The sequence below is a fragment of the Muntiacus reevesi genome, chromosome 16 (genome assembly GCF_963930625.1).
Source record: "Muntiacus reevesi chromosome 16, mMunRee1.1, whole genome shotgun sequence".
Lineage (NCBI taxonomy): Eukaryota > Metazoa > Chordata > Mammalia > Artiodactyla > Cervidae > Muntiacus > Muntiacus reevesi.
This window is the reverse complement of record NC_089264.1, coordinates 33,279,424-33,295,882: the sequence shown is the minus strand read 5'-3', so window position 1 is coordinate 33,295,882 and position 16,459 is coordinate 33,279,424. Positions and strand designations below refer to the sequence as shown.

At 38.7% G+C, this 16,459-nt stretch overlaps 1 protein-coding gene across 3 annotated transcripts in view; it reads right to left on the bottom strand.

The window, feature by feature from the left end:
• The window catches only part of SNCA (synuclein alpha), a 143,648-nt gene extending 130,811 nt beyond the window's left edge, over nt 1–12,837 (bottom strand). Inside the window, exons 1-3 of one of the 3 annotated variants that reach the window (XM_065907358.1) lie at nt 12,775–12,837; nt 11,115–11,260; nt 3,409–3,450 (exon numbers count right to left, since the gene is read on the bottom strand). In XM_065907358.1, coding sequence (XP_065763430.1) covers nt 3,409–3,450; nt 11,115–11,235 — 163 coding nt within the window. In that variant the 5' untranslated portion in view covers nt 11,236–11,260; nt 12,775–12,837. Of the gene's footprint in view, nt 1–3,408; nt 3,451–11,114; nt 11,261–11,724; nt 11,841–12,610; nt 12,662–12,774 lie in introns of those variants that run through there. The other 2 variants (XM_065907359.1, XM_065907357.1) reach the window with 2 other exon arrangements.
• Nucleotides 12,838–16,459: the final 3,622 nt, after the last annotated feature.

Sequence of the window (16,459 nt, the reverse complement as noted above, 5' to 3'; positions counted from 1 at the left end):
AAGCCCAGATTAAGTGCTCTCTCATATTTTCCTATAAAGTGATGTACTGACAACTGAAATAATAATGTCCTGAGATCAAAAAGCCAGGGATTAAGGAAGAGTTTTCTGGATTTTATCTTCAGATTATCTAACTGGGAGGATTAACTTTCCCTGGATGTTGTAGGTAGAAAATGCCTGGCCTAAGTTTACTAAAGTCTGTATTTCTACAAAATAGTTAATGAAATGAATCGTGTGGAAATTTTTCTTTTAACATTAGCTGATATTGTTATGTACTTTATAATAGTTTCTCCCTTCCCTGCTTTAAGAGTAATAACAAAGTAAATAACAATTATTTAGCATTTATTATGTACCATGATAAACATTTTCGGTCATATATAAAAAGCAACCAATTCTCTCTCTGATTAACTACTGAGGTTACTACCTTAAACATTTATTTACCCTTATAATATGAATTTAGAATTTTACATGGAATAACTTTACTCAACAAATTAATTTATCTGATATGAGAGAGGGATGGCCCTTTTTCCAACTGATTTATTCTACTGAAATTTTCATAGCCAGATTACTTACACCAACATTTCTGATACTTTACTACTGCCAGGGTGATTGACTGGTGCTGTGCTAATTCACTTCAGTCATGTCTGCCTCTTTGCAACCCACACGGACTGTAGCCCACCAGGCTTTTCTGTCCATGGGGATTCTCCAGGCATGAATACTGGAGAGGGTTGCCATGCCCTCCTCCAGGGGATCTTCCCAACCCAGGGATCGAACCCAGGTCTCCCACATTGCAGGCAGATTCTTTACCATCTGAATCACCAGGGAAGTCTTTGACTGGTGCAATGACTGTAAACACTGCCCATACCAAAATCATCATGGTCTCCTTGCTTAGAAGAATTTTCCATAGTATTCCGGGGAACACTAGTTGAATTAAACTCTAGTAACTGTTGAAAGGGCTTCCCTTGTGACTCAGCTGGTAAAGAATCTGCCTGCAATGTGGGAGACCTGGGTATGATCCCTGGGTTGGGAAGATCCCTGGTGAAGGAAACAGCTACTCACTCCAGTATTCAGCCCTGGAGAATTCCATGGGCTGTATAGTCCGGGGGGGTCACAGAGAGTGGGACACTACTGAGTGACTTTCACTTTTTTCAACTATTGAAAGAAAGTCAAATTAGTTTTGGAAATCCTGGGTTAAACTAAATTATGTAAATTTATTTATTGTAGAAAAGCTCAGTTTCTTTAATATGCTAAAAGGAAGACAGGATATGCAAAGTTTCCAAACATTTAAAAACCATGGAAACATTAGCTGGCAGGCTGCTGTTCTTCAGAAACAATCTGCAAAATATTGCCTTATAGTACAAAACTTCAGTCACTTGTACCAGGCCAAGTATGTACGTATGCATGCACACAAACACCTCAAAAACTCATGTTTACATTCTATCATTCTAAAAAAACCTCAAAAATTCTGACTTTGGCAATAGTTATCCTTGCAGCCCATCTGCAAAGCCTCCAATGGATGGTAATATTAGCTTATTCTCTAATTTTTACCACAGGCTCTAAACTTTGCAACATGCTTATCCGCTTTATCATCCATATGGATTCTCCTTCAGCTATTATAATGAAAAGCTGTTAAACCAAGTAGACTCTCTTCATATAGCATAGTCTACAACTGTCTGATAACTAGTTCTTACAAAAATCATACTTTATAAAATGCCATTTATAGAAGGTCCCTACAGGGCAGTTTATATATACTGAATTCCAACAGAGCAAATGTATGTTGCATACTTTAACTTAGCTTCTAGAAGAATTAGTTTCAAAGGGTTGTTTTTTATTTATTTATTTATTTTCAGCTGCACTACAAGGCTTGTGGGATCTTAGTTCCCTGAACAGGGGTTGAACCTAGGACATGGCAGTGAAAACCCAGAATCCAAACCACAAGGCCACCATAGAACGCCCTGTTTTGATTTTATACTCTAACTTTTTTAGTCACAAGTATGTATAAAAGGGCTTCCCTGAGAGCTCAGTTGACAAAGAATCTGCCTGCAATGCAGGAAACCCTGGTTCGATTCCTGGGTCAGGAAGATCTGCTGGAGAAGGGATAGGCTACCCACTCCAGTATTCTTGGATTTCCCTTGTGGCTCAGCTGGTAAAGAACCAGCCTGCAATGCCAGAGACCTGGGTTCTATCCCTGGGTTGGGAAGATCCTCTGAGAAGGAAAAGGCCACCCACTCCAGTATTCTGGCCTGGAGAATTCCATGGACTATATAGTATGTATAAAAGTATGTATAAAAGCCATATATATACCTTTCTACACTAGCTACGAAAATGTGGCTCAAGATAGATTCACTAGAAAATGATAGTAAGTAAAACCTAGATAATACATATTATTTGCCTTCAGTATTCTAGGTATTCTATTCTCATTCACTGAATTCTTTTACATATGAGGAAACTGAATCACATAGAGGTAATGAATCTTGCAGAACAGTTACACAGCTAGTAAGGGGTAAGCAGAAATTTGGACTAAAGAGGTCTGGCTTCAGTGTTTATGGCCTTAACCAAAATACTGTATTAATATTCCCATTTGATTTTCTCAAAATCTATTTTATAACTTAGCAATAGAAGCATGTTATTTTGCTGAGGTCCTGCCATATTTACTGTTTTCTCATCATATGAGTTATATTTTCTATCTGATCATATGATTATATCTTATTTTATCATGCCTGTCAGAAAGCTTGGAGTACATAAAACATAAAACTCAATCACAGCAAGTCCATATATTAAAGTTGCTAAATTGTGATTTTTCTATTTCTATCATTATCCTCCTCCTCTTCCTCATCATCACCATCATAATTTTCATCATTTTTGCTATTCCCGTATTGTAATCTTCTTACAGACCTAATTTCAAAACTTGGGTGAAATTAGGCCAAACAGAGATAAATACAATAAATAATTTACTGATCATCCCAAGAGTATTTCCTAAAATGTCTTCTGAATCAAGGAAATATTATAATTTGTATATTTTAGTGTCAGAATATTTCATTGTACTCTATAGAAAATTTTCATTCAACTCTTTAAAAATGGCAGTCCTTATATGATATTCCGCTATCATCTGCCGAACATTAACTTGATCAGACTAATCAAATGTTATACTACAAGTTAAACAATTAAATTAGTCAATTCAGTCATCATTCTTGACAGTTACAAACACTGTGTTTTACTTACTTATAACAAATACTTAACATACTTTAAAATATTTAATAAAGAATCAAAACAAAGCCGATATTTTCTAGAATGCTCCTCTATGGGCAGAGTGGTTATTTATATTTACATCCTGAATGATCAGTGCTGGGGCTATCCTGCTTACTAGATATTTTCAATATCATCCTTGAATATAAGTTCCACAAAACTTACCTGTTGTCACACCATGAACTACCCCTTCCTTGGTTTTGGATCCTACAAAAACAAACAAATTCAAACCATAAGCTTCAAAGTCACTTTTACTGCTAATGAGCTACTTTTAAATACATCTAATGGAAAAACAATATCTCACTCTTCAAAAACCCACAGGTAAAGATATCTTCAGGGAGCAAAACATTTAAAACAAAGAAATTTAGTAACCGTTACAACAAATACAACAAAGCAAAGCTAACCAGATACGCTCCAATTAAGACTTTAGCACACAATAATAGCTTTTCAACCCTTGTGTCCCACTTCACATATCAACTTACAGAAAGTAAAAAAGAAAAGGTGAGAAAACACAGGGTCTGGCTGGGAAGGTGATTTTGGATTCAGGACTGCAGAAGCTCTACTAAAATGCAATACAAAGAAAGATTACTTAACCCATGGAACACAAATAGATGGGGGAAGGAGAGAGGGAATTCATAGTTGTTGAACATCTATTATGAAAAAGGCATTTTTCATCTCTTTAATGTTTGTAACAATCCCCCATTTCACATCATGCCCATTTTACTCCACATGAAGCAATTACAAATTAAAGTTAAATGATTTGTCTGAAGTCACCAGCTACAAGCATGTTCAAATTAAGGGCTCTGTGACCCTAAGCCCATATTGTTTCTATGAAACCAGGCAAATCTTTAGCAGGAATACAGTATTTTATCACTGAAGTATGACTGATGCTAGCTTTGAGAAGGGGCAAGATAGGAATTTTCCCCAAATCTTGACCATTACCAAACTTTTACACAAAGAATTTATTAATATGTATTGGTAAAATTAAGTTTGTGAATAATTTTATTCATCAGCTCTCTAATGTTGGATTTTTTAGTGTAATTCATACAGCTTTTTAATGATCTTGGAGAAAATAACAACAGAAAGAAAATTCATTTGAAAACTACCCTATAAGCTAAATAAAGTAATTCTATCAGAGAAGAATGTAAGGAAATTAGGACCGAAAAACTGGGAAATGAATATTTATCATTCTCTACCTGCCACGCCTTCAGCACCTTATTTTTAAAAACAACTAGTAAAAATATATTTTGACAATTGGCTTGTAGTATATTCTCTCTGCCTCAGTTGTACCTGATAAGTTGATCTTTGGCTAAATCATGGAATGTATCCTGAACCAAACATACAAGAAAGTCTTAATGAGTTTCTTTGCATCACACCAATCACCTGTTTTTGACTGTCATAATTATTTAGTAGTATATGTTACTGATGATTAACTTTTAATTGATAAGTAACCTGTAAATGAAAAGATAAAGCTACAAAATACGTGCCCAGTGGTATGTCACCAGTAATGTGATAGACAGATAGACCTTATAGATAAGTAGATCTCATAATAGATACAGCTGAAGGGACCCTAGATCTGACGTCTTCCCTAAGTTGATGTAGCCCACATCCATTCCCCTCTTGTCCCAAGACTTCACAAAGCTGCAGAGTGGAGAAGATCAGAAATGATGCCTGGGCATTGCCAAGGGCTCAATTATGCTGTTGTGCATGTCATGTTGACTATTTCAGTGTGGTGGAGGTGAAGCAAATTGTGACTTGGGAGTTTGATATCAATCCACAGTCTTGACCATTGCTACTTATTGAGCAAGATATCACTGGAAGAGTTTTGAAGGTCATTTTCTTGCCTTTACTGTTAGAATACTTGGCAGAGAACTACATTTTTTTTTTTTTTTTTTTTTGCTTTTGAATTTCACTCTCAACTTACAATTTCTAAACCATTTGATTGAGAAATTTTTTGTCCGTTAAATTGAAGTAGGTTGACTGAAAATTTGTATACAAAGATATCACAAAAGGAGAAAAAAAAATTATACTGATTCTTATGGTGGTTCATCAATTAGCATTAAAAGCTAGCTGTTGAAAGTATATTACAAAGGAATGAGATTACTCTCTCATGAGGCTTAAGCAAACAGTATGCTAAACTTCTTCAGCCATAAGTGAAAGAGGAAAATTTTCCCTAGTTACTTCTAATCTTTCAAGCTAGTTATTGATAATAGTTCTTATAATGAAGGATAAAATTATCAAAAGAAAATACATTGACAACTTATTCTGTTGCAGAGTTTGTGTGTGTGCGCTGATCGCTCAGTCCTGTCAGACTCTTTGCAGCCCCATGGACGGTAGCCCACCAGGCTCCTCTGTCCGTGGGATTCTCCAGGCAAGAATACTAGAGTGGGTTGCCATTCCCTTCTCCAGAGGATCTTTCTGACCCAGGGATCGAACCCAGGTCTCCTGCTTGGCACAGATTCTTTACCATTGGAGTCACCAAGCAGCCCTGTTGGAGAGTTTATTTGACAATAATAACCATGGCTTCTACATATAAAGGTACCCTTACAAAAATTCTCAATGAAATGTTAATGAATCAAACACAACAATGCATGAAGAGAATTATACATCACAATCAAGTGGCATTTATCATAGGTATGCAAGGCCAGTTCAATGTTTGAAAGTCAATTAAGTAATTCTTCATATCAGCAGGCTCAAAAAGCCAAGTGTCATGATCATATTAATAGATGCAGAAAGAGCATTTACAAAACCCAACACCTACTTGTGATAAAAAAAAAAAAACCCTCCCAGTAAACTAGAAATAGAGAACCTTCCCAACCGGATAGAAAATATCCACCAAAAAGTCTACAGCTAACATCATATTTCATTGTGAGACACTAGGAACTTTATTACCAGGAACAAGGCAATAATATCCCCTTTCACCAGTCCTTCAACATCGTACAGGAAGCCCTAGCTATTGCAATAAGACGAGGAAATAAATATCTGACTGGGAAAGATGAAACAAAACTGTCAAGAATCAACAAAAATATCCTGGTGCTGATAAGTTATTATAGAAAGATTGCAGGATGCAAGGTTAAAAAGTCAATCACCTTCCTATATACCAGTAATGAACGAGAAGAATTTGAAATTAAAAACATAGCATAATTTACATTAACATCAAAAACAAAATACCTGGGCATAAATTTAATGCAATATATACAAGATCTATATGGGAAAAATTATGAAACTTTGATAACAAAATCAAAGAACTACATAAATAGAGAGATATTCCACATTCATGGATAGAAGACAGAATATTAACAACATATTAGCTCTTCCCAACTTGATTTTACAGTTCCATATTATATATATACATATATACATACATATACACACATATATATATAGAGAGAGAGAACCACCAACTCAATGGACATGAATTTGAGCAAATTTCAGGAGATGGTACAGGACAGAGGAGCCCACTGTGCCACGGTCCATAGGGTCACAGAGTTGGACATGACTTAGCGACTAAGCAACAACAATCTCACGCAAAACCCCAGTAATTTTGTGGATACTGACAAACTGATTCTAAAGTTTATGTGGAGAGGCAAAGATCAAAAATAGCCAAAATGGTATTGAAGAAGAACAAAGTTAGAGGACTGACACTACTTACAAAACTGTCATAATCAACACAATGATATTGGTGAAAGAATAAACAAATAGATCAAGGAACTGGAAAAGAGAGCCCAGAAATACACAAACATAAATGTAATCAGCTGATTTTTGACAAAGGAAAAAAGGCAATAAAATGGAGCAAAGATAGTCTTTAAACTAATGGTACTAGAACAACTGGACATCTACATGAAAAAAAATAATTTTATACAACTTTATATAATAATCCAAAATGAATCATAGCCTTAAGTGTAAAATGTGAAACTATAAAACTTCTAGAAGATCACACTGAAGAACATCTACATAATCTCAAGTATGGCAATGACTGTTGAGCTATAACACCAAAGACACACTCCATTAAATCATTAATAAGTGAGAATTCATTTAAATTAAACTTCTGTAAAAGACAACTTCAAAAGAATGAGAAAACAATCTACAGACAGGAAAATATTTATGAAATATCTGAAAAAGAAGACAAAGAACTCTTAAAAATCAACAATAAGAAAACAAATAACCTGATTAAAAAATAGGCCAAAGATCTTAATAGATACTTCATCAAAGAAGATGTGGAGATGGTAGATAAGCATTTGAGAAGATGCTCCACATCCTATGTCACCAGTTTTAAAATACAAATTAAAATAACAGTGCAATGCCACTACTTATGTATTAGTATGGCCAAAGTCCAGAACATTGACAGTATCAAATTTTGTCAAAGAAGTAGAGTAACAAAAACTGGCATTAATTGCTGGTGGGAATGCAAAATGGTGCAGTCCCTGCGGAAGATAGTTTGACGGTTTCTTTGAAAACTAAACATATTTTATCATATGACCCAGCAATTTTTGTGCTCTTTGGTATTTACCCAAAGGCGCTGAAATGTTATGTACACACAAAAACCTGCACATAGATGTTTACAGCAGCTTTATTCATAACTGCCAACTCTTTGAAGCAAGTAAGATGCCCTCCAAGTACCTCCAAGATGTAGGAGATGAATGATAAACTATGATACACTGAGACAATAGAATATTATTTGGCACTAAAAAGAAATGAGCCATTCAAAGACATGAAAGAAATTTAAATGCATATTATTAATTGAAAGAAGCCAATCTCAACAGGCTAAACAATATATGATTCCATTGATATGACATTTTGGAAAAGGCAAACTATGGAGAGAAAAAGATCAGTGACAGCCAGAGGTTGGGAGAAGGCCATGAATAAGCAGAGCACAGAGGATTTTTAGGACACTGAAAATACTCTATATATTATAATGATGAACGTGTGTGTATGTTAGTCACTTAGTCGTGTCTGACTCTTTGTGACCCCATGGACTGCAGCCTACCAGGCTCCTCTGTCCATGGGAATCTCCAGGCAGGAATACTGGAGTGGACTGCCATTTCCACATTTGTCCAAACTCACAGAATGTATTGCAGCAAGAGTGATCCTTAATGGAAGCTATGGAGTTCCGATGATTATGATGTGTCAATGTAGGTTCATCAGCTGTAACAGTTGTACCATCTGGTTAAGGATGTTGGTAATTGGAGAGGCTATGTGTGTGTCGGGGGAGGGGTACATGGGAAACCTCTATATATCAATTTTTCTGTTAATTTAAAACTGTTATAAAAATTAAGTCTTTAATTTTTTAAAAGTATGCCTTTTTATTTATAGGTTTGCTTTATTATGATGTTCTCACAAGAACTCTGCAAGGTACTTGCATTTATTCAAATTGTATTTTTACAAATGAGTAAAGTGATGCTTAGATATGTTAAGTACCTTCCCCATTATCCTAGAGGTAAAAAGTGGTATAGTCTGGACGGGAATTTAAGTTTGACATTAAATCTATATTTTTTCATACTTTATCAGGAGTCAGTAAACTATAGCCTATGAGCCAAATAAACTCTCCAGCTGTTTTGGTAAGTAAAGTTTTATAGGAACATAGTCACCCTAATTATTGTTTATGGCTGCTTTCACTTCAGGAGAGCAAAGTTGATCAGTTGAAACAGATATCACACCCTAACATTACTCACTACCCCTTTATGGAAAAAGCTTGCCAACACCTGGTAGTACTATAACTTCACAAGGTCATACTTCATCCTGAATTACATATTTGTGTTCAACTTTTAACTGACTTTAAAATATTAAGTGATAAATAGTATATAGAATGCACTCTGCTAAATACTATAATAAACACTGAAGATTATTTTTTAAAATATGTGCACATAAACAAATTGAAATTTCATATAATAATCTCAGAGAAAATAACAGAATTAATCTCTAAAAATTAAGTCATTTTATTTGCCCAAACTCATGGTTGAAAATGAAAACAAGTACAATGTTTTCCAGATGATAATTCTGCTTATTACCTCGAAAACAGCAATTTGTTAATTTAATAGTCAGTGGTTCTTGGGCTCATTCAAAACTAATAAATCAATATTATCCTACTAAAAAAATCTTAAAAGTAACTAAGTTATAAAGTAACTAAAATCAAGGAATGGTTACAAAGCAGGCATTTGGACAACCTGGACCACTGAGGACAAATATAAAAATACTGATTATCTGAATGTCACTGATTCAGTATTCCAAATTCCACCTAAAAAGATATAATCCACATTTCACAAGGAAAAACCTGAGATTAACTCATTGACTTTTCCCTCTTGTAACATCTTTTAATCCAATGATTTTCTGAAAATATATTTTAAGATAAACAGCAATTTAACTAGAGGTTTGTGGTAAGATTAAACCAAAATAAAAAGAGTCTATGAACAAGAGAAAAAATATGAGAAATATTCATAAAAATCACTCCAAGTATAACTTTTCTCCTGCCCATCTATATCAAAGAGGCGATATAGCTTTCTTTCACCCCACAGACCTAGACAGAGTATTCTACACAATCCATTATGCTCATCCTCCACTTTATTACTCATCCTTTGGCTACTGTTGCTACACCTGCTACCAGAGAATGTGACCTAGCTCAGAGGAGGAAAAGAAGAGACAGAATGGGCAGTGGGTGAATGTATGCTCATGTGCCTGTTTGTATCCCTATAGATGAGTGTGTGTCTATATGCATGCCTATTTCTTCACCCAAAGAATTCCAGGTGACTTGGGAAACAACACCCAACCTAACACAGTTCAAGATAAAAAAAAAAAAAAAAAAAAAAAAGAGTAGGGCTTCCCTGATAGCTCAGTTGGTAAAGAATCCGCCTGCAATTCAGGAGACCCTAGTTTGATTCCCGGGTCAGGAAGAGCTTCTGGAAAAGGAATAAGCTACCCACTCCAGTATTTTTGGACTTCCCTTGTGGCTCTGCCAGTAAAGAATCCAGTTGAAATGCGGGAGACCTGGGTTCGATCCCTGGGGAGATCTGTGTTCAATCCCTGGGTTGGGAAAATCCCCTGGAGAAGGAAAAGGTTATCCACTCCAGTATTCTAACCCGGAGAATCTCCATGGACAGTCCATGGGATCAAAAAGAGTCAGACGGGATGGAGCGACTTTCACTTCACTGCAAGAATACTCTGATGTGGGAATTTATAAACAAGGAAAAGCAGTAAGCATCTAATTTATTGCATCATTTGATAAATGAACTATATAAACGTTTCAGAGGTAGTAGCAGCCCTCAAGCACTTTCTTGAGCTTAGCTCCCAACTTACAAAGTGGTCACAAGAAGTAGCTCCAAAGACTTGTCTGTCCTTTCCATTTCAGGGTCACAGTAGGTCTCTCTTTACATATCTCAAGATTATATCAACATCTTACTTTTAAATTAGGATACACTGAAATTAGCATATATTATTCATGAAGATAAATCAAAAACTCATGAAGGAGTTTGATTTTAAGATACTATTGAATATTTTCTAAGACTGAGTTTTAAAACTGTCTTCAGAGTCCCAACCCAGGGATGGAACCCAGGTCTCCCGCATTGCAGGCAGACACTTTAACCTCTGAGCCACCAGGGAAACCCAACTTATGCATAGAAACATTCATTTAAAAAAGAAACAAAGTCCTAAATATTACTGCAAAATTAAATAGTCTGGAAAAACAAAATAGCCCCACTTTTTATATTAGCTCACATACACACATTCACCTACTAACACACACCTCTGATTCAGCCCATCACTTTGAGGAGTGGAGATGCAAAACTGAATCAAGTGAGAAACACCAGCATTTAAAGCATCAATCATCCTAACCCATCAATCCCAAATAAATACCAAAGTGGCATTCAGGGCTTACCTACCTACATAGAGAACACCCTCTTTTGTTTTTCCCGCTGCTTCTGCCACACCCTGCTTGGTTTTTTCAGCAGCCGCCACGACTCCCTCCTTGGCCTTTGAAAGTCCTTTCATGAAAACATCCATGGCTAACGAATTCCTTCACACCACACTGGAGAACACAAAATGCACTTTGAGAACTTCTGCGTAAAAAAACGAAATTAGAACCACCCAAGTAAAAACTATTGAAAGATCAGTAGAATCCTCAAAAGAGTGAGATCATCTTAAGCGTACCTCCACTTCAACCACTGGACAAAGGAGGCTTTTCTTAGCCTTTGCATTAAAAATTTAGCATCTCCCATCCATCTTGGCTGGATAAAGTCTAGCCGCCTAAACATGGATTAGGATGATTCACATGAGCTGTTCTTACGCGTTTCCGAAGTGGAATTGCACGAAAAGATAGACTCCTCTTTTAACTTCCCAGGGTCCAAATGGTGACAGTGTAACTTAGAAGTGCGTTTTAGAAGACATCACAGGAAAAGGAAAGGGACCTGAGGCAGGGGTCAGGGACACGCTTAAATTCCAGAAGGCAGCTAACAGATCAATCACGAGTAGGGGAGGGAAGGAACCACTCACTCTGGGTGTGGCTGAACCTCAAGGCAACTGCAAGCCCACCGCCCTCGCCCTAATACACCCAGCCAAGCACCCGACCCTGGGCTAGCAGCCCAGAGCGTGCAGGAGGGCGCGAGTTCACACCCGCGGAAGCCTCGGGAGGCGCGCCAGCCGCCCGTGGGGGCGTTCTCAGCTCCCGGAACCCGCCCCCCACCCGGCGCCGCACCTGTTAACCCCTTATCACCTGTTGACTCGCCCTCTCAGCGCTCCGGCTTAACGATTTGCCAGACGCAGCCTGTTTACTTCACGGAGAGAACAGAGAGGGCGGACTGGGGGCGGGGGGCGGTTAAGGCCAGCGACAAACAGAAGTTGAATACTCATACTCCCTGGAGCATCCTCGCGTTCCCCAAAGGAAAAGCTGATCCCTGAGAATCCAGACCTCTCGGCCTCTGAGGACCAGAAGAGGGAAGTAATCGAAGCGGGAGGAAAACAGGTCAATTTACTTTCCTCAAGCTCACCCGAGGGATAAGTACTCACCTCGGAGAGAGACTCGACTACAGCCGGTCCTCACGCAGCACGCCCACCGCCGCCCCCGACCCCTCGCGCGCGCCCCCGGGCGACCGCCAGGACTCCTCCCACCAGGTGTTCTCCGCGCCTCCCAAAGCTGCCCAGTTAGTTCCACAAGCCCTCACCAGATTTCCTCGGCTCCTCGGAACTCCAATTTCTCCCCCACCCCCACTTTAACAAAATTTAAAAACAATTCCCAAAGGTTATTCAAGTGGGAAGAGAGAGGATAAAGAGCGCACGGGAACGGTGAGGTGGCGCCAGAAGAGGGCTGGTCCCCAGAGGAGGCGGCTGTCAGCGCAAGCCCGCGCTGGGAGGCGGGGGCGTGGGAGGCAAACCCACAAACCTGCCGTCGAATTGGCAGTCCTCGTCCCCCGCACGAGCGGATTCGAGAGAAAAAGGCAGAAGGTCGGAAGGGAAGGGTAGAGGGGGCGGGGGGAGCCGGGAAGAGCGCCAAGGATGCTAAAGGCGCGGCTGGGTCCCTGGGTCCGCTCTAAAGCCAGCACACACCTCACCCCGCGTCGCCGCGCTCGCTCGCTCGCCCCCGCTCCTTCCAGTCTCCGCGGTCCTCCTCCTCCCCTTGCTCTCGCCGCCCCCGCGGCTGATTTGTCAGCTCCTCTCCCCGCCCCTCTCCTGGCGCTCGCCGCTTTCCCAGCCGCGTGCAGTTCACTCCTCTCCTCGGATGGGGATGGGGGCGGGGGAAGACCGAACCTCCTACTCCCGCCTCCCGCCTGGACCTGGAGGGCTGGAAGATGGGGTGCTCTGCGGCTCACCTCGAGTTCAGGGTCACGGGAGCTCTCGTGGAGATCCCGAGTGTTAGGCTTGGGCTGAAGTCTCTCCCTCCTTCCCATCATCCCGCCCCCACCTTGTCTCCGCCTTTCCCTCTGGCTCCTCGCGGGGACCCCCACGTCAGATCAAGCCTCGGGAAGCGGGGAGTGTGACAGGTCGACCACCAAAGACACAGCCAGTCTCTCGAGGAGCTGCTGAAAGAGACAGGCAGTCTAGGAAGCGTGCTCACATCAGCTCTGCCAAGAGCACGTTTCCCTCGGATCAATGAAGTGTGATTAACGGTCGTAGGACAAAAGGTTAACGATGCTTTTGTTTAAATATCCCCCAGATTTAGGCCTACTCTTAACCTCTCATGAGCCCGATATGGCCTCGCGGGCGGAGAGGAGACTAGTAAAGAAGAGTTACAGGTTGAAGAGGCAGGTGGAGGCTAGTCAAATCCTCTCTCCACCCCACTATCACCATTTTCTTTTCCACCAATCAGCGGCTGCCAGACGCTGTTTTCTTTTCCCATCAGTGGAACAAGGAATAAATATTCCCAGCCGTCGAAACCAAACGGCTGTAAGGTTTTTCATTCTCAGAATGGGATTTACTTTCCAGATGCAGGTGCCTAGATGGAAGAGACATATCCAGCGTGATTGATTCTCCTGAACCAGTATATTCAATTTTTTCAGAGCCTTCTGAAAAGGGAGATTCTCTCAACACATTCCACTCACCTTCCTGACTTCGAATTCGCGTTGTCCTCGGTGCTGACACGCCACCCCATCCCACACACCGGCACACAGACAGACACACGCAAGGGGTTCGAGACAATTTTTGCACTGTTTAACAGTTTCACCTTTAGGAGCTGGAGGGGAAACAGCTGTTCCTGGATCACGCCGGAATGGAGAACGAAACTCCTCCCCCTCACGGACTCCCTCTGCTTTCTTTGCCTGGTAGGGAGGCTGCTTTTAGACCTGTAAGGGAAAAACGCATCTTTGCTATATGTTTTTTGTTCCTTTGTATTGTGCTTATTTTTTTGTAGGGCGGAAAAAAGGCTTTCTCTGAAGCTTGCCCCTCTCTCTGATCCTTGCACTCACACTCTGAAATGTGAGTAAAAAGCAATTTAAATCTGCAAATCAACCTTTTGAAACAAAAAGAGGTGGGAAGCGAGAATATGCTACTTAAGGAACTCTGCTCTGTTGGTCGGCTCATTTGAAAAGTGGTCTTTCCAAAATACTCATATTTTGCTTCCTTGGGATCGGAAAAGGAAGTTGGGAGCTGGTTTGCTTTATGACTTGTAGAGTTTCAACAAGTTAAGTCCTTCTGTTCATTGATCCCTCTCTTTTCAACTTTTTACTATGGGAAATGTTCAAACATACAAAAGTGGAGAAAATAAAGGACTATCGGTGGAATAGCACCCAACTTCCACTATTTTCCAACTCATGATTAATCGTGTTTCATCTATATTCTCATCCACTCCCCATTTTCTAATCATTATTCCCATTCCCCATTTTTAACCAAATCCCAAGAATTATGTATATGTTTTCATTTGTAAATAATTCAGCATGCATCCATAAGATATCAGAACTATTTTAAAGTAAACACAATGATGTTTTGATGGTCTTTTTAAAGTTTTAAAAGTAAAGTTTGCATGCAGTGATATGTTCCACTCTGTATTCCTTTAAATCCGTTTTGAAAAGTACATGCATTAATGTACCCCACACCATTTTGAAGAAATAAGACATTTTCATCCCCTAGAAATTTCCCTTGTGCCCTTTTCAGTTGTACAGCTTCTAGAATTTCATAAAAATAAAACCATACAATATGAACTTTAAAAAAAAATCTCTCTGGCTTCTTCACTCAGCCTAATATTTGGTCATTTATGTTTTTGCATGAACCAGAAAGCAGTAGTATTTACTGCTTTCAATTGTTTCTTTTTATTACTGCCAATAATAGTGTTTTGCATTGTGATGCATCACAACTAGTTATTTAATATATTTAGTACATATTTAATATTCAATTATGATATATATAGTTAACAGAGACCTTCTTGAGTAGTCAAAGGGATGAATAAAGTAACAGATATTTTAGACTCTGTGCAGACCAATGAGAGGATATTTTTTTAGGCCCTGTGAAGACAGATAGAATTATTTTGGAGCAGTTGTTGTATTTTTCTACTTCTTACAGCATTATATGATTCCACATCTTTATGTGTTACATTATGGTTGGCAAAAGACTATTGTATGATCATTTAATCATCACAAATGGGTAAGTTAAGTTTTATTATGTAACTTTTATAGTCAGGGAATCAAAGGCCCAAAGAATTTTGGTAAAAGGCAGAAATTGCATAGCTTTTAAGTGGCAGAGCTGATATAGGCAGCAGGAACTATTCCAAAAGGCCAGTTGTCTCCTGAACTGGCAGTACTCTCTGGTACCTTACTCTCTGGGCATGGAATAGGGTGGGAGGTAAAAGGTGAGACCCAGTTCTGTTAGAAATAGCCTTTGAATTTGGATATGACCTTGGAAATCAAGGAGGGTTTCTGTTCCAAAACATTGCCTTCATATTTGAAATGTTGCCATTTCTATATTAGTAATTATAGGAGAAGTTGATTTCTCATCAACCATGAAAAAGAAATTATAGATTATAATTAAATCAAAATTATAAAACAATTTTTTGCCATTTAAAATTTTATGTTTTACTCCTCTTTTCATCCCTCAAAGTGCCTTGAACACAGTAAGCATTCAATAAACTTTTAGTTACTGGTGATATCAGTAGTGACATTTCTTATATTCTATCTGTATTCTCTGAGCTCAGTATTCCTAAGGAAGCAGAGCAACTCAAGCACAAAGAAGGGAATTGGAAGTTAATAAAGAGTTGTTTAGTTTTTGTTTTTTTTTTCACTTTCATCATTAGTTTACAACATAACCTTGAGATAATTTTTAACTATGAGAATATAACTTTAAAGCTTAAACTAAAAAAATTTAACTAATTGGATGACTTGACCCTCATAAGGAATATGGAAGGATAACCTGTTGGGAGGCTTTACTGACTGTATGTTTTGTTAAGGACTACACTCATGTTTGTTTTACTCTTTGATAAATGAAATCTAGGTATTTTGCTTCTTTTTAATAGGAGTGTTTGAGTTTACTTGAGTATTTTAGCTGAAGAGTCACATCCTATGAGATGCATGGTTAATCTGAACTCGCTGCCTTTAGCATAAAACAAGTGAACTTTTAGGTGTGGCATGTGATAAGCTTGAACTACAAAGTGGAATGATGTGAAAAATAAGGAAGCTTCCGTGACTATAAACGAAAGGAAGGATAAAAATTGATTTAATGTGTTTCAGTAAGGAAAATGCAATCTTTACTATCTCTGAATGATTTTATTCTGTATTTGTTGTGAACACAAGGAACAATGTAATGTCGA